Source organism: Cimex lectularius, unplaced genomic scaffold (assembly GCF_000648675.2).
Source record: "Cimex lectularius strain Harlan isolate CLEC.00 unplaced genomic scaffold, Clec_2.1 scaffold94, whole genome shotgun sequence".
In the NCBI taxonomy this organism is placed as follows: domain Eukaryota; kingdom Metazoa; phylum Arthropoda; class Insecta; order Hemiptera; family Cimicidae; genus Cimex; species Cimex lectularius.
Window position 1 is genome coordinate 662968 of NW_019392668.1, and position 25031 is coordinate 687998.

Consider the following 25031-nt stretch of genomic DNA (forward strand, 5'->3'; position numbering starts at 1 on the left):
CGTAACGATTATTAAAACTTAATTTGACCAAGTTGAATGGGAATTATATGAATTCTGGAGTGTAGAGACCGCAATGGACAGGTGATTAGGTGGTTCGGCACTTTTCTGATATGGTAACCGTTCTGGGTTCAAATCCCGGCATAGCCTTTGGAATTATATTTTTGATTAAATCGGCAAAAATATAGTAAAGCAGTTCTTGACTCCGTCCGTTTAAGCCCTCCACTTCAGGAATATGACCGAGTTTTTTTTTAAGCAGTCATAACTTTTAATAATGGTGATGAATCGTTTTAGTTCATTGTACAATTAATACATTATAATATATTTTTGAAATTCAATTTTTTACGGGTTTCCTCTTTGAATAAATCAATAATAAATGACTAGTTTTAAATTTAGAATATGTACCGCCGAAGCGAGTAGTGTGTCCTACTAAATTGAAGGGTGCAATTCTTTGGTTCTATATAGTGAGCGCGTAGGAATACCACCTGATATAAGAATTGTGGTTGAGCACGGCAGCAAGTATCTGAATCTCCTGTTCCGGGAGGTTGTTTTATTGGTTCATAGTGGTGATAATGTTGTCATTCTAATGTGAGTTGTGAGTTAATGTATTTATTAGCGTGAATGTGTAGTGTGAAAGGACCGACGGAATATTGAGTACCTCATCTACCCCCAATTGTGTTATATGGCGTAAAGAATGATGGAGGAATATGGAGTACTCCATCTCCCTAAGTGAATGGGATAAGATAAAATTTATTTAAGTGAGTGAGATCACATTTTTTTATAAAATTTTACGCCGAATAAGATGGCATTTTTAAATGTTTTCCTAGTTTAGTCATTCATCAGTCAATTCAAAAATTCGGGAACATGTTAATTTTTGTACTTTTTACGAAAAATGTCAAATTGAGCTTTGGAACAAGGAAATCGTCCTGGATCGACGCCGTGTAGCAATCGATAGGAAATTTTAAAATAAACTTTCGGTTGGTCCGCTTCCACTTTTTGCCCGATTTCTCAACAGTTTTCGCGTTATTCGTGATTTTTGGGCAAAAAACGTGGTTTTTTTACGTGCTCATGGAAAAAAAACCGGTCACTCTCTCCATTGCTATAGGGCGCCGTTCCAGGACCATTTCCTTTGAACTCCAGGACCAATTTGAAATTTTTCGTAAAAAGTGTAAAAATTAACATGTTCCCGAATTTTTTCATTTACTGATGAATGACAAGCTAGTCAAACATACGTTTATTTTAATTCACTAGTTTTCGCGGTCCGCTTGACCAATTAATATCTTTCAATTAATTAAGCTTTTTAGTTGAGATAAAAAAGTCAGTGTCACGAGCGGGATTCAAAAGGTAGGTTGAGTTGGGAAGTTTGTGTTCGAGTGGATCGAGGTCACAACAGCACAAGTGGTAGAGCAGCGGCGTATCTAGCCGAAGATCGTGGGTTCGAATCCCGCTCGTGCCATTGACTTTTTTTATCTCAACTAAAAACCTTAATTAATTGAAAGTTAATTTTAATTTTAAATAATTGGTAGACTACTCTTGACGGATCAGATAACCCACCATGTCTTTAATTTTAAAAAATGCATATCATATTTATAAATTAAATAAAGATGAAAATATAAATAAAAAATAATCGTAAAGATTTGTCCACCAATATAAGTTTTAATGTGTGACCACTCACATTAAGAGAAATGGCCATACATGATTTTATTAGTGTCAAAAAGCGAAAAAAAAAATGATTTAAATAAATCTCTTTTACAACGTGAAAGGAGTCTTACAGTTTGGCACACCTGTATGTATATCTCAATGCGAATAAGATCTAAATCTAACTTAAAGGGGAACGTCACCATAGCTCAAGAGGTTAGAGCAGCGTCGAATTTAGCCGAAGGTCGTGGGTTCGAATCCCGCTCATGGCACTAACTTTTTCATTTCAACCAAAACCTTACATAAAAAGATTAATTAATTGAAAGAAGTAATTTGGTCAATAAATTACCTAATTAAATGAATTAAAGGGGAACGTAGTTTATAGAACAAATAACGAATATTTTGATATTTGAAATTCTGTATTTCCCAGTTTATGAGTCAAGCAAGACCGAGGCACAAAAAATGTATTATTTAAAAATAAAAGTTTCAATGAATTGATTATTTATTTTCTAAAGATGTAATGATATAAAACTAATAGAGTTCTTTCCCTAATACGAATAACCTTGTACACTAGACACTCGGCCTGGACCTTGGCCGATCAAGATTTGAAAAACGTGAACCCGATTGAGAATTTTTTGTACGGTTGAATAAGTGTTATATAAAAAATATGTAAAAATTTCAACGCTTTCAAACCGGACGTATTTCTGAGGCCTTCGAAAGGTCAGGGTTCGACTGATTCCAGCTCTTAAAATTGAGCTGCTTCAACTATAATTCCTCATGATAAAATCAGCACGAGCGGAAATGATCAACATGCCGGAACCGGGGAGTGACGCGATGTGTAACAACAGGAGGATTTTGAACGACTAGATATTTTTATTTTTCAATTTCCATCTGACCCAACTTGTCAAATCTCATACATCAAGAAAATTCATCTTGAACGTAGAAGCCAAGGCGTTAATGATTAATTACATAGATGTCTGTGTGCATAAATTAATTCCGATGTGATTGCCCAAGAAGATAACCGTAATCGATGAATTTCGTATGTGACGGACGTTGAGAAATAGGTCAGTGCTGTCAGTTGTGTCACCGTCGGCGTACAGAATGGTAAAAAAGCCAGTACGCGACTTCACGGCAGTCTTTCACAAAGAAGATGACGGGGAAGAAAATATCGTTATAATGTGAATAAATAGATGCGACTTTCTCCTCGACTTCCTTCCGGCCCAACCTATTCAACGACGTCCTCGCCCACAAGTCCAAGGGCATGTTCATTGTAACGTAGCAGTTTCCTGTCTGTTTTGGTTTGTCAGGCGTGTTTCGGTTTCTCGCATCTTCAGTGCGTGGAATCAGTGACATAAGCAGGAAAAAGGCAAAGGCACGGAAGCTGCGCTTTGGCTATCTGCCATCTTCAGAGCATGGCATCATGAATATAAGTAAGGAAAAAGTAAAGCTCTGACACTTAAAAGACGTTTTGGCTTCTCGCCGTTTTCAGTGTGTGGCACCTGTATTATGCAGCAGAAACAAGCACACAGGACACAAATGAGGAGGTTTTGCTATTCGTCTAGAGCGTGGCACCAAGGATATGGATAGGGAGAAGTAGGCGCAGACGTACTGAAGATTCATTTCCGCCATATTTATTGCGAGCACGAATGATATAACCAGGAAGAAACAAGCTCGCAGATGCATAGAAGTTTTGGGTGTACGCCAACTTTAAAGTGTGGCATCAAAGATATAAGTAGGGATAAGAAGGTGCAAAGCTACCCAGGAGATACGTATCTGCTGATATATATCTCCAGTACGGTCAACCAATGATATTAGCAGGGATTAAGCAAGCTCGCAGGTACACAAATGAAGAATTTTGCCAATTCGCCATGTTCAGAGCGTGGCATCAAGGATATAAGTAGGGAGAAGTAAGCGCAAAGACGTACTGAAGATTCATTTCGACTTTTCGTAAATTTATTGCGAGCACGAATGATATAACAAGGAAGAAACAAGCTCGCAGATCCATAGAAGTTTTGTGTGTACACCAACTTTAAAGCGTGGCATTAAAGATATAAGTAGGGATAAAAAGGCGCAAAGCCACCCCGGAGATACGTATCTGCTGATATATATCTCCAGTCCGTTCAATCAATGATATTAGCAGGGATTAAGCAAGCTCGCAGGTTCACAAATGAGAAATTTTGGCTATTCGCTATGTTCAGAGCGTAACTTCACGGATATAGATAGGGAGAAGTAAGCGCAAAGACGTACTTACGATTCATTTCGACTTTTCGTAAATTTATTGCGAGCACGAATGACATAACCAGGAAGAAACAAGCTCACAGATGCATAGAAGTTTTGGGTGTACGCCAACTTTAAATCGTGGCATCAAAGATATAAGTAGGAATGAGCAGGCGAAAAGCCACACTGAAGATTCGTATCTGCTGATATCCAGAGAGTGCTATCAATGAAGAGTTTTGGCTATTCTCCATGTTCAGAGCGTAGCATCAAGGATTCAAGTAGGGATAAACAGACGCAAAGACAACCTGAAGATGCTATTTCAATCATCTTTAAATGACATCATGGATTTCATCAGGGAGCAGCAGGCGCACAGACTCACAGAAGAGGAGCATTGGCTCTAAGCCAACTTTAAAGAGTGTCATCAAGGAATTAAGCAGGGGGAGTAGTCACACAGATATCGAACATGCTTTTCGGCTTTTCGTCATCTTTAGCACTAGGTGTAAAAGACGTTACGATGGACAGGCGAAACCGAAGATGCTTCTAGACTTTTGTCACCATAGGTGCATGACCTTAAGGATATAAGGAAAGAGAAACAAATACACTGATACACCTAATTAATACACGGCAGAACATCATTACACATTTAAGATGCTATTTTGCTATTTATCTTCTTTAGTGCATGGCATCAAATATATGAGTAGGAAGAAGCAGGTGCTAAAATCAAGATAAGTAGATACACTGAAGATGAGTTTCGGCAGATCTCTATCTTTCGTGTGTGGCGTCAAGGATGTAAGTAAGTGTAGGCAGAGCACACCCGTCAAAGAACGTTACGCCATCTCGCCGTATTCAGTGTGTCCGTAGTCCTCTCTCCCTACTTATAACCTCAATGCCACTTGAAGATGACTAAATGCCGAAACTGGTTTGACCGACCAAAACTGCTTGTTGTTTGATCGTTGCTGATCATTTTACTCTGCGGACCAGTTTGTCAGACTCGTTTCGGCTTCTTATTATCTTCAGATCGTGGCGTCAAGGCTTCAAGAGCGGTCGAGCAGTATATACGGAAGATAGGTTTTCGGCAGCTCTTTCTATATTTCGTGTATGGCAAGGATGTAAGTATGGGGAGACAGAACAGACACACTTAAGGCGCATCTTACTGTAATCAGTGCGTGGTATAGAGGATTTAAGCAGACACACAGATACAATAAAGAAGCGTTTCAGCATCTCGCCATATTCAGTGCGTCCTTGCGTCTCGTTCCCTTCTCATACCCTTCATGTCGCACACTTAATATGTACTGAAACTTTTAGCAGACGAAAATAGTCAAGGTTTCTGAATATTTTGTTCTGCGGACTGGTCTGTCATACGCGTTTCGGCTTCTTGCTGGACTGATCTACTTCTGCATATGGCCTAAACGACTCTATCACGCCAAATGAAATAATCGGTAACGACCTAACCACAAGTCCATCAATCCATAGGCTTTAAATAATCCCACGCTTATTATTCACGGTTCCATTTGTTTTGGGAAAAAGTTAGATTGGATGCACTTATTTAGTCTCAATTATGTATTCTGTCTTTATTTAACGGTCCATTAAATCCGGGCATTTTTAGACAGACTCATTGAAAACAACACAAAACTGATGTACTACATGCCGTAACCACGTAATTTTTCAATTAAGACGTTACAAAAAAACGTTTCTATTTTTTCTTTCGATTTTGAGCAGTAACGTAATGTCTAATAATTGCCTGGAAAAACTCCAATTTGTGTCCAACCTCGAAATAACATTGAATCGGCTAAAAATAACGTTCAATTAATTGATATCCTGATTGATGTTGTTTCTACAGTAAATTATGTTTGACGAAATCTTTGTTATTAGAGAAATTGATTGAAAATCGGAAAAACAACTTGTTGGAAAAACCCTGGCTATCGGTGAAAGGGGAAAACGTGACTGATGATCGGGATCGAGTAACGACCCTAAAATTGTAAACGAAGAAAACTACTCTGGGTCCAGTTTGCCTTCCTGTCTTTTCTGAAACGAACTCCTCTCACTTGCTCACGGTTTAGAGTTCCTGAACCGGATCAGATTCGATAACATTAAGAGGGCAGATCTAGTACAGAAATGATTGGAAAAGTGTTTTTCTAGGACAAACCTCGTAGAATTTTTGCAATATTCGTTTTTACAATTAGTTCAATATCAAGGAAATGTATGAAAACGTTTAAGGAATGAAGATAATATCATCTTCCAAATAAATATTTTAACAGATGTACTGAAAGTAAGTTGGTTGTTTAGTTTAATAAAGCAGGTGCCTATTTTTTTATATCACCATTGAAATGAACACCATGATTCTGAATAATTAATTACTTTAAAGGCTAATTAATTAAATGCGATAATTTTAGACGGCTTGTATAAATTGACTTTTTTCAGTCGTCATTTTTTGTTATAATAATGATCGCCTTTCAAAACATACACCTTATAATTCGGGGACAAAATAAACCGACATAAAAGGTCACAAAGAGACCTTACACGCTTCAAGGGTGTTTTTTAGCATCAACCATGTAGTCGCAGCCACGAGCATTTTATTATTTAATATTAATGTGAGGTCAAATGCTACCGTTGGAACGAAATGAACCTCCAACCGGCCCAAGGGCCGCAACACATCGCCGCTAGGCACCACATTGACCACTTTTTTGTTGTTATGGACTCCTGAACGAAGATGAGCACGTGGTACCATCCACATCTTTACGACCATCCGGGGCTGACCTTATTCGGAAAACGGCGAGAACCTCTTCCTTCCGACCCGATCCAAGACCACTCCGCCGAGAGCTTAGATGCCACTGCTAGATTATTAGCTTTCAAAAATTCAACAAAGAGGCATATACGTTTATATTTTTTGAATTTATGATGTATAATTGATAGGCAGAGTAAGATACTTTTTGGATACCTTTCCTGGCTAAGCTGAGCAGCTCATGATTAGATGTTCCATTGGCCCAAAGGTAGCTCGAAATTTCTCACATGTACTTGAATCTACCGAATAAATTTTGTTCAGGTATTCGTTGCATTGCATGGTTGGATCTTTAGTGGCCCAAAAACCCAATAACTTACTACTTGATTATTGAACCAGTTAATTACTGCTGGGAATGGAATTGCGAAGACTTTTTTTCCACTCACTCCTTGAGACAGTATTTTGAGGCACATTATACGGAATTATTATTTGGAGATCTTGAGATGCGATCTGGTGTGACGTAGGTTTTAGAAAACCATTTTCTTTATCGTGCCAACGTTTCGATCTTTATTGAGATCATCTTCAGGGCTCAAAGTGTTTGTTTTCCGTGTAGATGTGCCATTCTTGTCTGTCTTGTTGAGAGTGCCCTGTGCGTTGGGACGTTTCTACACCGAAAACAAACACTTTGAGCCCTGAAGATGATCTCAATAAAGATCGAAACGTTGACACGATAAAGAAAATGTTTTTCTAAAACCTACGTCACACCAGACCGCATCTCACGATCTCCGAATAATCGTTTTATGTAATTTCAACAGCTTGGAGAAAACAATTATTTTTAAAGAGTTCCTTAAGTGGAAATCTCTCTGCAGGTTAGTATTATATTTAAAATGACAGAATTTTTATGAATATATGCTAGGTGCTGTGGGATCGTTGATGTGAGAGATGTGGTACCACTCTTTCGTTGACGGTCGCGGGTTCGATCCCTGCCTTATCCACTGGTGTTTTTAACAAAGGTAGTCAGTACGTCCTTACAAAGCAACAGTTGAGTTTAATTATTTTTAGGTTGTAACAAGATGTGCCTTTGCGACCCTGAATGTCTAAAACGCGAAAAAGAAAGTTTTTTGTCGAAGTTGAAAAATAATCTTTACTCAATAGACATAGAAAAGGTGCTAAACTCAAAATTTAACCATTTTTATAGAAAAATCAGCTCCTTGTATAAATGTGAAAATTATTGACAACTAAATTTGTCAATAAATAAGCAAAGATTACTTATACAACTAAGGCTGTCTCATCAGGCTCAGGAAATCATTTTTTTTTTTTATGGGCTCAAATATGTAATTGATCCACAATCAATATGCTCTTTGTGTAAATTGTTTGAAGAGGAAAACTTGGAACATATATTTTTAAATTGTCCAATTTACCAACCTCAAAGATCCTTTAATTTAAAGAAGTACATAGATACATGTGTAAATAGTAACAATTTAGACAAACTTGAGTTCTTGCTAAAATTTGGAGCAAACAATCAGGCAATTGATGTGTTCAATTTTGTTTATGAAGCACTTAAATTGTGAGCTTTTATTGTCAATCAATGATGTTTTATTGTTGCGTCATGAAATTATTGATTTTAAGTTAAGCGCCATATAATTGATAATGTATTTTGATTAGTTCTTACATGCTACTATTATTATTATTATTAATTACTTTTGTAAATAGTGTCATGTCAATTTAGGTTGGAAGATATCTTTAATTATGTGTATATCTTATTGCCATTTGGCTCCCCCTTGTAATAGCTATTGCTGAAATACAGTATTAATCTATCTATATGCTAGGTGCTAGGTTTGTGCACTTGCCTCTCCCTGCTTATATTCTTTATCCCAAATAAATTAGCCAAGAGTAAAGTCATTTCTGATCATTTTGGTGAGTCTATCATCGTTGTTTTCGTCTGTCACGTTGTGATTTCTTTCTATCTTCGGTGTGTGATTTCTATCTGCATCATTTTTTAATGGAATGGTTGCTACTGTGCATAAACACGTCATTTCTTGTAATTTTTAGTCTTTTAAAAGTGATATTATTATTAATAGCGCAACTCCTGGTTTGCCGTCTGTCCTGTCGTTTCTAAGTATATTATACCCTCTAAATGTGTAAATTCGTCTAGGATGAAACCACGTTTCTGCAACACTGATAACAACAATATTTTTATTGTGTAGAAATATTTCTAGATTTTCTTTGTTAGCCACAGGCGATCTGGTATTCCTTTGAATTATAGATAACGAATCATGGCTTAAAAATTGTATTATTTTATTTAAATTAGTTTTTCTTTAATATTTGTTATATTTGGTGTTGTTCCAAAAATTAAATTAAAATGAACCGATTTTTCATTAATGTTAACTTCCAGGGGTCATACGGATTGTGGGAAATCAAACAACCCTGAATCTTTTTAGGATTAAAGGTCTATCTTTTGCTACTGTGCTCTGTTTGTTCTTATGAGGAGGAAGGATTTTTTTTTGAACTTATTCCGGGTAGAAGGAGGTTTTTCTTTACGGAGAGAAGGAAAGCTCAGTTTATCTTGAAGTTCAGGTCTCAGAGACAACTTTTGCCTATTGTTTCACTCTTGATTTTGCGACGTTGTAAGATAAGTTTCAATTAATTAAAGTTTTTAGTTGAGATAAAAAAGTCAGTGTCACGAGCGGGATTCGAACTCACGATCTTCGGCAAGATACGCCGCTACTCTACCACTTGAGCTGTCGTGACCTCGATCCACTCGGACACCAACTTCCCATCTCAACCCCACCTTTTCGAATTTTCCCTCCTTTTTGTCATTTTTCACATGTCGTGTAATCTATTTGATTCTTGGCGACAAATGAAATGGCCACGGAGAGCTTTGGTGAAGTATACTTCATTCAACTTATTAAATTCACTAGTTTTCGTTGTCCGCTTGACCAATTAATATCTTTCAGTTAATTCAAATTAAATTAATTCCTCAAAAAGAAGGAAAAATTCAAAAGGTGGGGTTGAGATGGGAAGTTAGTGTCCGAGTGGATCGGGGTCACGATAGCTCAAGTGGTAGAGCAGAGGCGTATCTAGCCGAAGATCGTGAGTTCGAATCCCGCTCGTGACACTGATTTTTTATCTCAACTAAAAACCTTAATTAATTGAAAAGATATTAATTACTGGTCAAACGGACCACGAAAACTAGTGAATTTAATGAGTTGTAAGGTAAGGTTCAACCGTCATCATGATTTTTGTTTTCTTAAATTCTGCGCATTCCTCTTTTGAGAGGTGAACCCCGGCAATGTAAGCATGTAGGAACTGTTAGAATTTTATCGCACTATTTTTCTTTGATGTGGGCCTGAACAAACGGCACATCTTAATGTGCCCCTTGCAGTGGTCTAAAAGTCTTAAATGTGTCCATATCGCAAGCTTTAGTAGCACGTAAACAAATTCTTGATGTATGGTTCGACTGTAGATCTAACGAAATTTATACATACGTTTTCAAAGTGTTTGCCATCTAAATGATTCCACTTTTCCGGTCGGTGTTAGGTTATCTTTTATTATTTAGAAATCGTGAGATGCGGTCTGGTGTGATGTAGGTTTCAGAAAAACATTTTCTTTATCGTGCCAACGTTTCGATCTTTATTGAGATCATCTTCAGGGNTTGAAAAATTAGACTATGTAAAAATGTCTGATGTGTGGAATGTCATGTGATGATATATGTATGTTATCTAAATTGAATTTGATTAATGATATTGGCGTAGTTGCGACTGAGTTTACAGTTAAAATATTTACGACTTTTAATTTATCGACTTTTTTCTTAAATCTATTAATTCCTACTATCTGCGAGCCGTTATCACTATTTACTATGGCACATGTGGCATCCCTAATTTCACCCCTAGTTTCAACCCCTCTAATCATTCCATACCAGGACATTGGCCCCCTGATTCGATTTGAGTACAAGCTGATTCTATTTTGACCTGCTTTGTATATACTAAGGGTTTCGTCTCTTATTTTTGGGTGATTGACAAATAAATCATAATCGAGGAATGTCCTTATTTTCATCATTAACTAAAGTACTTTTTACGTATACATGGAACATCACGTGCAATTTGTTTTGACTGTATTTAATTTTAGTGTTCTATCTACATCCTCCTTTTTATTGGTCGTTTCTACCTGCAAATTCTTATTTTGAGAAGATACCTGATCGATTAATATCCCTATCCGATTAGTCCGGAGAGATATTAGACGCCGTATCTGATTAGTTGTAATTATTTAGATTTTCCACAACTTAAAAATTAAGCCCTCTTATTTAAATAATTTTTTGTTAAAATAAAAGTAAACCGATAATCAAGGAAACGTATCGGTGTTTTGTAGCCGTAACACTAGCCTTGAACGTCTTTCCCAAACGAAGGTCAGTGTCCACAACGAAGGGTATTTAAAAGTCCAAGACCGGATATTCTTGCATTCCGGTAATTTATTAGACACATGTATAACCATCTTATAAATTTTTTGGGACATGGGGATCACCTTGAGGTCTCACTGCGTTCTCAGCTATCGGAAAAAAATCACAATTTAAAAAAGGTTGTCTAGTTTTATAATGGCCATTGTGTTTCGATTATGCCAGGGAGTATATAATATTGGCACATATTCAGAAATGACTGCTAAACAACTAGATAATAAAAGTAAATCAGTCTGGTAGTGATTGACAGGTTAATAAACCAAATCTGCAACTAAACAGATGGTACCAGATAACATGGTTGGTGATACAGACGAGTCTAACCTCAAATTTCGAATGCTTACTATAAATTTGTCTCATATATTCTGAAACCTCAAACTTCTTTGATCTCCAACCAACATTTTGCACATGGTCATAATTTCATAGCGTATTAAAACTCTTAAAAAAAGGGCATTACGCAGGGCTCGATGAGGCCAAAATATATTTCATCATGAATGTGCATCTGAGCTGACCCAATTGGTTGATATGGTGAATAGCACCTTCTCTACAGACACCCAGCAGTGCTAAAAATTGCGAAGATCATCCCAGTTTTCAGAAAAGGAAACAAGTCGGATATGTCCAATTACAGGCCAATCGCTTTGCTGTCGGTGTTTGACAAGGTCATCGAAAGGGTACTCTACAATAAATGGCCTGAGTTTATCCAAAAAATCGAAAATCAATTCGGGTTTAAAAAATCATTTTCGACCCAAGGTGCTCCCTAGGAAGAAAGGAGCAATAATTGCTAGCACAGTCTATAAATTCAAAGTAGTGGGAATATTCTTGGATCTTTTCTTTTCGACTTGGTCGACCATTACTGTTTACTGCGCACGGTTGGAAAATATTGGAATTCGAGGTGTTGCTAATAATCTCGCAGGCATCATATAACAAAATTCAATTAAGACACGTTTTTCGGAGTACCATTGGTTCCATACTTGGCCCTCTCTTATTTTTAATATATATTGACTTCGTTCAGAGCGCTGATGGTGTACATTTTTATCTGTTGGCGGACGACGTCTCCTTAATCGTCACGGGAAGCACTTCCGATGTATCGTGGCTTGGACTTCCAAGAATGGTCTTACAGTCTTAAGTCTCGACAGGATCAGGCTCGCAGAGTTGGGTGTTGTCCTTGACAGCGAGTTAACATAGGAGGAACATATATTCCAAATGCGACCTAAACGTGGCAGACTTGGTTTTGGTATAAGGATGCTTAGTCAATCGACAAGTACAATGTAGGGATAAGTGGAAGGATAAAAGAAGCGGTACAAGTCCTTCCGCACCTCGCCCTGAGTAGATCTGTTATGCTCTTCTAATTTTTTTAAAATTCACCTTCAACCTCCTCAGCCTTGCCACAGGCCTTTGGTCCTAGATTTAAGCATGTACACCTACATAAAACAGACACTCATACAAACATAAAACTTCTGCAGTCTCCTTTTCTTCCTGGCTGTATCTGTACATTTCTTCTGCCTGTGCACTCCTATGTCTGCCCTATCCGGTGCATGAGCCTTCTTAGCAGTGTCCTATCAGGAGTCCAACCCGGTTCTGCTGCGGTTACCTTAAGGTAATTCCTTTTGTAGGTCTTGCGGATGGCCCTTCTATGAATCTTTTCGCGTGCCTCGTTCCTGGGGGTTTTGGTCCCATTAAAGATCCATTTTGGCTGCATCCTTTTTCGCAGAAGGATGGTAGACCATAGGAGGGTTCCTGGAGAAATCATATGGCAACTTTTCTGGTCAACATGTGCGAATGTAAGCAGAGTGGTTTATACTGTTTTCAGCCAATCTTCATTTACGGGCCGATTTTTTAGTGACACACGTTGCTCACAAAGGTTTTCCAAATTTAAAAACCAATTATTTGTGTTATGTCTGTCTCGGCTCATGTAGAAAGTTTTAAAAAATTAAGAATCCTGGCACTGGCATGCTTATATCTTCTCTCCTTAGCAATTTCTGCTATTAAGCGTAAACGTATGCTGGTCAGGAATTCGCATGTTCATGGGTATGAAACTAGAAGGGAAAACGATTTCCACCTAATAAAAAGCACATGAAGTAATAGTAGAAATGTGTTTTATAAACGTGATTTCATTTATGTTAATAATTGTGATAACAATCCTTCCTTTTTAGCATAGATAGAAGGATTTTTATAGTATGGAGGAATTCTTGAATTTTCAATCAGCATATATTACGTGCAGGCAATTTCTAAATGATGTATTTTAGTTAACATAACCATGTACTTTGCGGCAATAAAACTTTTTATTTATTTATCCCCGTCGTTTTCGAAATCTTGTTGCCAATATATTTTTTTCCTATTTTTGTCTTTATAAACTGTTATACAATAGTCAAAGAAATCGACCTAATAACTGCACATTTTCGAAGAAGAGAATAATTTCAAACGGTTGATTTATTAATAATACAAACGAAGCCTTGATAGAAAAACGTTTTGTCAACGTTGACGATCTTCATGACACAATTGACAAAGGAGGAGTAAAAAATATGCAAGGTGTGTCGAAAATGCTGTCTATGCAGTGAAAAGGATTAACCGAATTATGTTTTCCCTCCGTTCGTTTCGTTCGTTATTATTTTTATTTTTAAAGATCAGCAATGGGGGTTTAATCAGGGCCGACGTTAATATTTAAATTTAAGATAGATTCTTCAAAATCCTAGGAATATGTTTGAGCAAACAACTATGTAAAATTTCCTCTTGCGTTGTGACCAGTAGTTTGTTCATTTTCGATCGTTTAGTCTGCCTAATTACACAGATTTGTTATGTTAGTGTCTTTCATTTAGTGGGTTTTTGTGCCATTTCACTTTTTTCATCCCTAGGCCCAGCTGGCGTGATCTACAGGTGAGAGGTGACCGGCAGATCCCCGGTGCTGCCTCTCCCACCTTATATCCCGCTCCCTCGAACTTGCAAACCTGACCCGACTAAACAAGCTAGGATATTTTCTTTAAATTATAGTGTTTTTAATCTATATCAATAAACATCAATAAAGTTGGGTTTATACGCCTGCCTCTCCTAGCTTCATTGTTTACATAAATCCCACTTCCTAGTCTCCTTTCATCATCATCAGTTATTAAGGTGAAGTATTCCTGCCATACAGGAGGACATAACTACTAGAAAAAAAAATTGTTGTTCATGAGGTCATTGAGCATCTCAACAGTGTTTATTGTGCAATAAGATAATGGTAGATATCGAACTATATCGTAATTTAAAAAAAAAGGGAAATGTTGGATTTATTTATTTTCTCCCATCCAACAGGGAAGTCTTGGAAACAGTTTTGGTCAAGTTGTTGCGGAACGATTTCACCATGACGTTGCAGAAACGGAGACTCGCAAGAACAAGAAAAAGCCTCATAACTCATCTGTGAAGCAAGTCCTTTTCGGACCTTATGAAATATTCTAATGGTTTGCTGATTGGTGATAACATTTGATAACAACAATGAGACATAATATTGCCTAACCATTAACTGAGAAAAGGCGATTGGTTGCATTATTAAATTTCTTTTAAATTGAATAAAAAATATTTATTCTAACATAACTTGTTTCATTATAATTATGTTTATTCGGCTAACTGAAAAGCGACAGAAATTACCTTATGTTTTGATTTTTTATCACCTCACTCCGCTAATATCTTTCGTATTTAATGATTTCAAGTTTATAAGATGTAGATTGGCAAATTAGCTGTTTTCGCAGTTTCGAAACATAAAAGAAATCTAAAGTTTCAGTCATTCTTATATAATAACGACGTTCTTATAAGATAATTTTGTGTAAAAACCTTTAAGATGATAAAAAGTGAATATTTCTATGAGAAGATTTCTTTTATAATCATAAACCCAAAATCAGAAGGCATATGGTATGAATGCTAAGTCAATCTAGGTATTGGGTCAGACAATTTCTCAGATATCTCGGGCGTAATTATTTCAAACGACGAATGGGATTTCCAGGACCAGTAGGCAGGAAAGCTGTTAGACCAGTTCATTACGATGAATATTTAATTTTTCGTTGAAACCTAATAATATAAATTACAAACATGTCAGATCATTGTGGATTGTTTCAGTAGAAAGGAGTTTTTATTGTTTCCCAATATATTTTTGGATTGAATTTTTTCGTCGAATCTATAGTTGATTTCATAAGTCATATGGAAAATTCCCTCTGGGGTTTTGCGACGTGTAGAACCTGCAATTTGGCCATTACCGATTATTTTGTACAGCTTATCCATGCTATTATCATCTTCAGACGTGGTTTGTGGCTCTGCCTCTCCTTGAACGAAACAGCCAAGACGCGCAGATATAAATAGCCGGAAACGACCAAACCAACAAAATCCTTGCATAATCTTCACTTTATGTGTTCGTGCGCCTGCATTTTGACTCCACTGTTGGAATATAGGCAAAAACGGTGCGAATAAGCAGACCAATATGATCAATAAAAACAAATTACCATAGCCTTTCAAAATCCAAGAAGAAATCTTCTAACATTCGTTAAGTATCAGGGATATAAGCAGGGATAGAAAAGTTCTTGGACTTACGACTGAAGATGCCCAGAAACCTAAGCGCCTATATTAGGCTAAAACAGCACGGAAATACAAACAAGCGATTAGGAAAGACAAAATTAAAGTTTCATTCTCACATACACCATAAGAATTCTCCCAATACTTATTTGGCATCGAGGATATAAGCAGGGAAAGGCAAGTGTTTAGACCCACGACGTGAATTTGTCTAGAAAACTAAACGCCCATGTCAGACTGAAACAGAACGGAAAGGCAAACTAAAAGCTAGGAAAATACCAAATAATCATAATCCCGCGGACATCTTGAGCAAATCTCCCCATACTCCGAACGTATTAAGGATATAAGCAGGGAGAGGCAAGTGCCTAGATCCACGACGTCAAGACGCCTAGATACCTAAACGCCTATGACAGACTGAAACAGCTCATAAAGACAAACAAAAATGATCGGAAAAGCCCAAATTCACTTCACAGGTTCTTAGCCCCGCAGACATAATAAAGAAATCTCCCAATAATCCTTTGGTTTCAAGGGTATAAGCAGGGAAAGGAAAGTACTGATACACACGATTCCGGAAATCGTATACCCGGTGAGGGCCAAACCAGTGAGTATAGTCCTTCCGAAATTATCGAAAACCACCAAATTATACAACAAGATTCTTATGTAAACAATTTAAAACTGAGAAAAGTTCAGTATTAAAAATTAGGTGATGTTTTATAAAACAACTTCGTCAAATAATGTTGTGATGGGATTGCGCGCCTACCTCTCTCCCTAATTATATCCTTGGTACCCTCTGAATACGAGGCGAAGCAATCTGATAGACCAAATCGAAGATAGAGACACTAAAATGATGAAATATTCGGAAATTACCAAAATCGCAATATGGATAAATCTGGTATTTTCCAGATCGAGAGTATTTACAGTGAAAACTATAACTACATAGTTAGACTAGGTAGTAACTAGATATATTAGTCCTACAGACCAAAAAAATATTGTAGGCTCGATATGGTTTTGGAATGGAATGGTTACGTGTATAACGCGTTATCGTGAATCCCCTTCACACGATGCAAACTCGTTTCCTTGCGAGTGTAAAATAAAAATAAGAAAAAATATTTGTGCCACAAACTCAATTAAATTAAACGGAAAAGACAAAAATTGGGACCTGATCCAAATAAATTATAACAAAGCCTTAAAAAAAAAAAAATGTATTCAGATTTGAAAAAAATAAAAATAAAAATATGGGATCTTTGACATACGCAACTAACTCCTTGCCATTTACACAAAAAGAGCAGGTGTCTTCAAACAAAATTGAGAGAGAGAGTCCTTCCTCGTCCTTTCGTAGCTCAGCTCGCACTGCCCAGCTGCGGTAGGGGATTAGCTCATCCTTCGAGATAAGCTCCATGTTGTTAAAAATATTGTTATATGTGTGTGGTTTCATTTATTATCTTCCATTTTTTTCGAAATCTAGACTGTTGGTTCGTCCAGCTATGAAAGGATCAAGCTCAGACGACAGCATGACTGAATCGTCAACAAAAGTGCACGTAAGTTACAGAAACAGAAATGCTTCGTGAATAGGAAGGGCCATATGATGCCCCCCTGGAGGACACACGTTTAGCCGGTGCCGTTGAGCCGGAATTAGTTTACCTTATTTTAACTTTTAATTTTAAAAACCATATAATGGAATCTTGTGGAATTTTATATATTGTGCACTATACTCCTTTTCCTACAGTGATTTGTAGAATTGTTACTAAAGTCTCGAACAGACTAATGCCAAAGATTTACAACATTCTCGCAAAGTTTGCTGCAGTCTCATATCAAGAATTTTCGAAGCAGGTTACTAAACAGCTCATTATACTCACAATAACAGGTTACTTGAAACCTTATATAAGAATCAACGAGATATGTGTAAGTGAATAGCTGACAAGAAGTTACTTCATTAGTGTAACTTATTCCGCAATAAATACAGGAATAATAACATCAATTCGAATGGGTTACATTTCACACGTTCAACCTTTACGAGAAAAGCGGGGCAGAAGGTCGACGATTAATATTCTCGATTTCTGGCTCGTCATTTCCAGCTCCAACCGGCCGCACGACTTACCCAAATGATAAAGTTCGACGTTGAAGGCCGAGATATATTAAATCGTTCACGACAAAGTAAACAGAATATTTTCAACAAAGGACAATTAATGAAAATCGTGTGAAAGACTATTATCACACTGTGGGACGAATCCTTGCAGAAGTATATTTAGATGAAAAACAACTTTTCCTGCTATAAATCTTATCCATAATGATTTGACCAACAATATTCTTGGATTTTAATAATTATAATTGTCGCGTTTAAAACATAATTAAGATAAATGATAAAGATGTACAATAGGGCAGGTGGTAAACAATGCCGGAGCAGCTTTTCTACTTTCACTAGTGAGTCCTGAAGGACGAGGACTGGATACGGAAAGACATCCGCTGAAGATTGTCTGAGAAAGGAAGCGCGCAAATAACACTACGCCGTATTGGGATTACAAAAATCGAACTATTTTTTTACGAAAAACAAGATCTGCTATTGCCTCATTTCGACCTCCAAAACAACAGATTCCTCTTACAAATTAACTCTTTATTATATCTGCAATGCCAATTAATTGGTTCTTTTATTCGCTAATGTTCGTAGAATTATTATTTAAGTTAATATATTCTGTAGGGTTTCACGTCGTGTTTTCCTTGTAAATATGACCACTGGAAATTTGGTTTTGACATTAGCCTTTTAAAGCCGGTTGTTTCTTTCTTTTATGAATTCCCCCGGCCGAGTGAATCATCAATACTGATATTATATCAAATGAAAATGATTCCCGAGATATGGTCGAAATTAATTTAGCCATTAGTAGCAATCTGTCTGGTTTCAGTGACCTTACTACGCCTGATACCACAATGAATTTGGATTTTACATGGTTACGCGTTTATTGTAAAATTAATTCAACAAAATTTTATAAAATTTAGGAAAACATCAAATCAATACTGATCACATTAAGTTTGTCGTTTCCGAAAATTTGGTATGCTTACTGCTGTTTTAGGTCTGTCACGTCTCGGCTTCTCGCAGTCTTCAGAGCGTCATAGTAATATAAGCAGGCGCTCATACCCACTCTGAAGAGATTAAGCAGGCCTATATCTTAAGAGACCAAATTTCGGGTTTATTACCTCGCAGATTATAGGACGAAATCTTCCAATACCGCTTGGCCTACTTGGCGATGGCTTTCCATCATCTTCAGTGGTGGATTATGTATGCGAACACATTATCAACACAAATAAATCTACTTATAATAAACAAATGAATGTAATTTGATCTTTCCCGATCATCCAAGGATACTTTTTCCTCTTTAGCCTCACCCTGTTTATATCCCTGATGATGAACACTGAAAATACCCAAGTCCGAAACGCGTTTGACAAGCCAGACCAGCGTGAATAGCTTGCCCAAAATGATAGGAAACGACCAAACTATTCAACACCCTGCAAATTCCGAGAAAACATTTAGCCATTTTTAATTTAACTTACTTGGTTAACTTATTTCGATCAAGGTTATAAGCAAGGAAAGGCAGGCGCTCATACCTCCCTGAAGAGAATAGGCAGGACAAAATCTTAAGCGACCAAATTTCAGGTTTATCACCTCGCAGGACGAAATATACGAATACCAATTAGTTTACTTGATGATGGCTTCTCTTCATCTTCATTGGTTGGTTATATATATGAAACATTTTTGTATTTAAAAAATAAATCTCCTAATTAAAAATCAGTAATAAACAAATGAATATTTGTAGTTTGACCTTTCCCGATCGTCCAGGTCTGTTCTCAGCTGCTTGGCCTCTCCTTGCTTATATCCAGATGAAAAAACTCCCTGAACGGCCTAAATAGCAAGCAAGCCTAAATAGGATACCAACATGATCGGAAAAGACAAAATTACAGGTCAATCATCTCGCAGGTTCTAAGAGAAGTTCTCTTAATACCCCTAGAGTATCAATCAAGGATATAAGCAGGGAGAGATAGGTGAGAAACCTAAACGCCTCTCAGAGACCAAAACAGTGCGGAAAGACTAACAGCAGATTGGAACCGACTATAACCGACAGGTTCATTGTTCCTTAGGTAGGATATAAGCAGACAAGATGGGCATAAAACGCGTTTTATAGACTGAAGCAAGCGGAAGGACACACCAAAATGGTCAGTTAAAGATCAAATTAAGGAAGTTAGGGGCGTCCGTGGCCTCATCAAAGGTGTTGAGACGTCGATTCATGACTGTAAGGGTTCCGAGTTCGATTCTCAGAGGTTCTGAATTCGAAACTGGCATACTTACAATCGTGCTTTTTTTTCAAAAACCTCGGCACCCCAGGGTTACATGGGGGAAGAAAGGAAGAAATTACAAGTTCATCACCCCTTAGGTATCAAGACTATAAGCAGGGAGAGGCAGGTCCACAGAACACATTTTCGAATAGATGATTTTAAATGAATTTGATTTGTTCGTCGATACATTGTATTTTAATTACGCAGGTACAAATCTGTCTTAGAAGTATCTTGTAGTTAGGTTTGTGACTGAGTTATAAATTAGATCTTTCACCAAGTAAACTAAGCGGTATTGCAGGTTTTCATCCTGTGGTATGTACGAGTGCCTGAATCTCCCTGCTTATATCCCTGGCACCTAAGAAGTAACGGGGGATTTCTTTTTGGACTGTACGATGTGTTTTTGTTTATATACCAATAGTTAGCAATAGTTTTTACAATTAATTAAGGTTTTAGTTGAGATAAAAAGTCAATGGCACGAGCGGGATTCGAACCCACGATCTTCGGCTTGATACGCCGCTGCTCTACCACTTGAGCTATCGTGACCTCGATCCACTCGGACACCAACCTCCCATCTCAACCACACCTTTTGAATTTTCCTTCCTTTTTGCCATTTTTCAAATGTCGTGTAATCAATTTGATTCTCGGCGACAAATGAAATGGCCACGGAGAGCTTTAGTGAAGTATAAATCATTTTAAACTTATTAAATTCACTAGTTTCGTGGTCCGCTTGACCAATTAATATCTTACAATTAATTAAGGTTTTCAGTTGAGATAAAAAAGTCAATGGCACGAGCGGGAGGTTGAGATGGGAGGTTGGTGTCCGAGTGGATCGAGGTCACGATAGCTCAGGTGGTAGAGCAGCGGCGTATCTAGCCGAAGGTCGTGGGTTCGAATCCCTCTCGTGCCATTAACTTTTTTTCATCTCAACTAAAAACCTTAATTAATTGTCTTATAATTATTAATAATAATTCCAACATATTCATTGGATTGCGAATAGCGAGTAGAGTTGACCAATGATCGATGGAAGAACGTTCAATGACTAATCCGTTTTTACTGCCAAATCCATGCCGTCCGTACTTCTTGCAGTTTCGGAATAGCGTCTCTCTCGTATTCATCCTACGGTCCAAAAATCGATTTTGACTTGTCGATGAATCATGATGGATTAGGTCGTCGTCGACCCCTTGTATAGGGTGCAGTCGCCGAGAATCGCATCCTGGTTACACGATATTTGCAAATACGACAAAAAGAGGAACAATTAAAAAGGTTGTGATGGGGAGGTGGTGTCCGACCACTCGACTGGATCGAAGTCATGGTAGCTCAAGTGGTTAGAGCAGCGGCGTTTTGTGCCAAAGGTCGAGGGAATCCAAATCGTGTCACTAGCTTTTTCATCTCAACCAAGACCTCAGATAAAAAGTGTAATTAATTAAAGTTTAACCGTAAAGTTCTCTGACCCTTGGAACGTAAAATTTCAGGGTTGTTTGACATCGCATCGTCCTGTACAGGCGGAATTACATTTCATTGATCCGAACTTTTTATTTAGCTAATTGCGCTTTTACTCAGATGAAGGTAATCGTCAGTCAGATGAATAGACATATGAGGTAGCATGTCCAAGACGTTATCTCTAATTTTCGCTTAGTCACCAAACAAATAAGAGCCGTTGAGTTGAGAATTTCATTATTAGGAAGGAGCCAGTTTTAGAGTACAGTTATGTATTCTTGTTTGAACTGTTGGCCTTTCAGGACATAAAAGATCATGAAATGACAAATAAAGACATTAAATTTGAAAGCGGTAAAAAGATTCCATTCTGAAAAAATATCACTAACACAAAAAAGTATTTGCTGTTATGCGTTTTACAAGGAATGCACATTATTTTCTGATAATACAAATAAATACCAATTATTTTACTAATCAAATAATCACTATGAAAAAAAAGTTTAATTTAACCTTAAAACATATTTTAAATATAATATAGCGAATACAGGGAAAACAGAACTGAGAAAACACAACACTTTTTTAACAGTAAAACTGATATTTTCAGTTCATTTTTGATTTTTTTAAATTGTATATGAAAATCTGACAAAAACCCTTTATCTAGGCAAAAGCACGATTCAATAAGTAATAAAATAATAATAAAAATAATGAAATATTATGACGTTTCCTTTTGAGGTTTGCGTGGTGATAGTCTGCAGTTTGGTCGTTTCTGATCGTTTTGGCCAGCCTATTTGTCGGACGAGACTTCTCGCCACCTTCAGTGAGTCGCAGGTATGTAAGCAGGCGATCGTACCCAATTTGAAGAGACAGGACAAAATCTGAAGCGACTAAACTTCAGGTTTTTCACCTCGCAGACAACAGGAAGAAATCTCCCAATACGACTTAGTTACTTGGTGATGGCTTCTCACCATCTTCTGTGGTGAGTTATGAATCCAAATAAATTATATATGTAAAAATAAATTTACTCCTTATCACAAGTACGAAATAAACAAATAAATAGTTTGTAGTTTGGTCTTTTCCGATCTACCAGGTCTGCTGTCTGCTGCTTTGCCTCTCTCTTGCTTATAACACTGATGGTGAAAATTGAAAATAGCAAAGTACCGAAACGCCTCAGACAAACCAAACTAGAGAGAATACCTGACCAAAATAATCGGAAAAACCAAACGATAAGTTTAATCCCCGCAGATGTCGAGAGAAAATTTAGCAAGTTTTAATATTGGTAATACATATCTTTGGATCAAGGGTATAAGCAGGGAGAGGTAGGCGCTCATAGCCCCGCTGCAGAGCCTAGTCTGCAGCGACATCCCAAGAACTCAAAAAGCTTAATTTTCAGGTTTATTACCTCATAGGCAAAGGACGAAAACTTCCAATACGATTTAGTTTATTTTGGGCTAGTTTTCTCACCTTCTTCTGTGGTGGGGCATTAACGCGAACAAATTATGTATCAATGTATGTAACAAACAAATCCAGGTCTGCTACGACGTTTCCTTTTGAGATTTGGGTGGTGATGAACCTGAAGATTGGTAGTTTTTGATTATTTTGGCAAGTCTATCCCTACGGTTTTGTGTTTTGGCAGATGGCGAGTGATGTTAAAGTTATAAGCAGGGTGAGGCAGACGAAAGGCGGACAAACCCCGAGAATAACCGAGAAATAATAATAAATTATTTCCTTGCATTAATTACTGCTAAGCACTTTTTTAAAATTTGAACTATCAAAAAACATGTAAAGTTGCATGTCAGATAGAGAATAACCTAATCCAGTAAAATTTAATTAATGTACCGAATTAAATTTTAATTAACTCAATGTAAACTCAACATAGTTGAATGACTCGGAAATGGTAAAACTCAGAAAAACATGATACTAAATATATCAACAAATCAAGGTAAGCAACTAAAAAAAATGCATATTAAAAATATTGAAAAAATAATCCTGTTTTAAATTTGTTTCTATAATTATGTTTTGTATAAAAAAAATCTATAAATGGCATTAGCACTTTTTTAAAAACAAAAATGCAACACAACATCCTGCAAGGAAGAACGATAAAACGAACGATAAAATCGACTTGTTCTTGAGAAATATATTTCGTGCTGTACACTTTTTTAAAAATAAAAAAATGATGAATCATTTTATAAACAAACTAATTATTAAATACTTCGTTCAAAGGTATTGAATGCCTCTATCGAATACGATTAGTTTTATTAAATGCCTAATAACAAGTTCATTGTTTCGAAAATAACGGTTTACTTCTTTCAACATTACATGTTGTGTCTATTTGTAATGCTAAAGTGCCAGTTGAAAGTTATTATATAGAGAGATTGCAAACGTGCAATGCTAAAATTTTCTGTGGCCCGCAAGTCGGATGTGTTTCTGCAGTTTGGCCGATTGGTCCGCTGATTCTCGCTGTGCGAGCGAAAAGTACAAAGCCAGTACTTTGATTTATGACATTTTGAATATATAATCACTGTAAGTGGAGAAATACCGAAAAATCACTTCACGAAATTTTTTCACACGTGGCTAAAGACGATCAGACTGTGTCACTTTCTGCTAGGCTTCGCACTTATTTGACAATTTGATTTTGTTAATCTCACACAATATACAAAATATCATCTTGAACGTTTAAAATTTATATAGAGCCAGAAGAGATTAATCGCGTTACGCTTAATCGTTAAATATTTCGAAATTGAAATTTCAGCTACAATCGTTAAATGTACTAAAGGTAATTTACCGGCAGTGTAGCTTAGATCTGAGAACTCGATGTCCACCGTGGGTCTCATTGCGTTTGACTGGCTCCTAGGTGAATGCTTCGCTTGTGAGAGCTCGGCTCCCCACCTTCCCGTGTTGATGTTCTGTCATGTCTCCCTCCTCGTTTTGGCTTATTTGGAGCAGTGTAAATCAGCAGAGATGCGTTTTATCGCAACGCCATGTGTCGTAACTCACGATGGCCAAAACGCCGATCGACCCACTTTTCATACAAAAGAGGGTTTAAGCACTTTTCAAGGGGATCTTTTAAGCTATTTTCTTAGTTTTAGTAAAAAAGCAAAGTTTCTGACCTTTTAAGCATTAATATAAAGGTTTACCAAGTTTTGGTTGTCTAGGCGACGGTTTCAATTTTGTAGCTAGTGGTACAAAGAAGACTAGCGACTTCTTGACATTCATTTTTTTTATTCAAAACACCCCATCACTGTTCAAAAAATAATAAAATATCTCCTATTCAGTTAGGCCCAACATAGCACAGTATGAATGAATGAAAAAAGTACTTTATTAGATAAACAAAAGAAAAATTGCACATAACGGCAATGGTTACCAACCGTCTGCCGGAGTCGGAGTATAAATTTTTAACAAACAAACATCACATTTTTTCTCAAGGAATAAACAAAAGACAGAAAAAAATGATATAAGAAAACTAAAATAACAACATATCTACATATTTTTACATACACTTATGCACATAGAAATAACCAGGGTGTCTCTGATATATACAATAAACTCATTAGATTTCGTGGTCCGATAGACCAAATAACATCTTTCAATTAATTAATCTTTATCTAAGGTATTGGTTGAGATAAAAAAGTCAGTGTCACGAGCGGGATTCGAACCCATGACCTTCATTAACCTAATGGATTCATTTTTTATTCAAAACACCCCATAGCACAGTATGGACCA

General features: G+C 36.9%; 1 protein-coding gene across 1 annotated transcript in view; it reads right to left on the bottom strand.

The window, feature by feature from the left end:
- Nucleotides 1-24195, bottom strand: part of LOC106670261 (ATP-binding cassette sub-family G member 1-like) — a 42186-nt gene extending 17991 nt beyond the window's left edge. The window contains exon 1 of the mRNA XM_014400439.2: nt 24094-24195. Within this exon, the coding sequence (XP_014255925.1) occupies nt 24094-24142 (49 nt within the window). The 5' untranslated portion in view covers nt 24143-24195. The remainder of the gene's footprint in view (nt 1-24093) is intronic.
- Nucleotides 24196-25031: the final 836 nt, after the last annotated feature.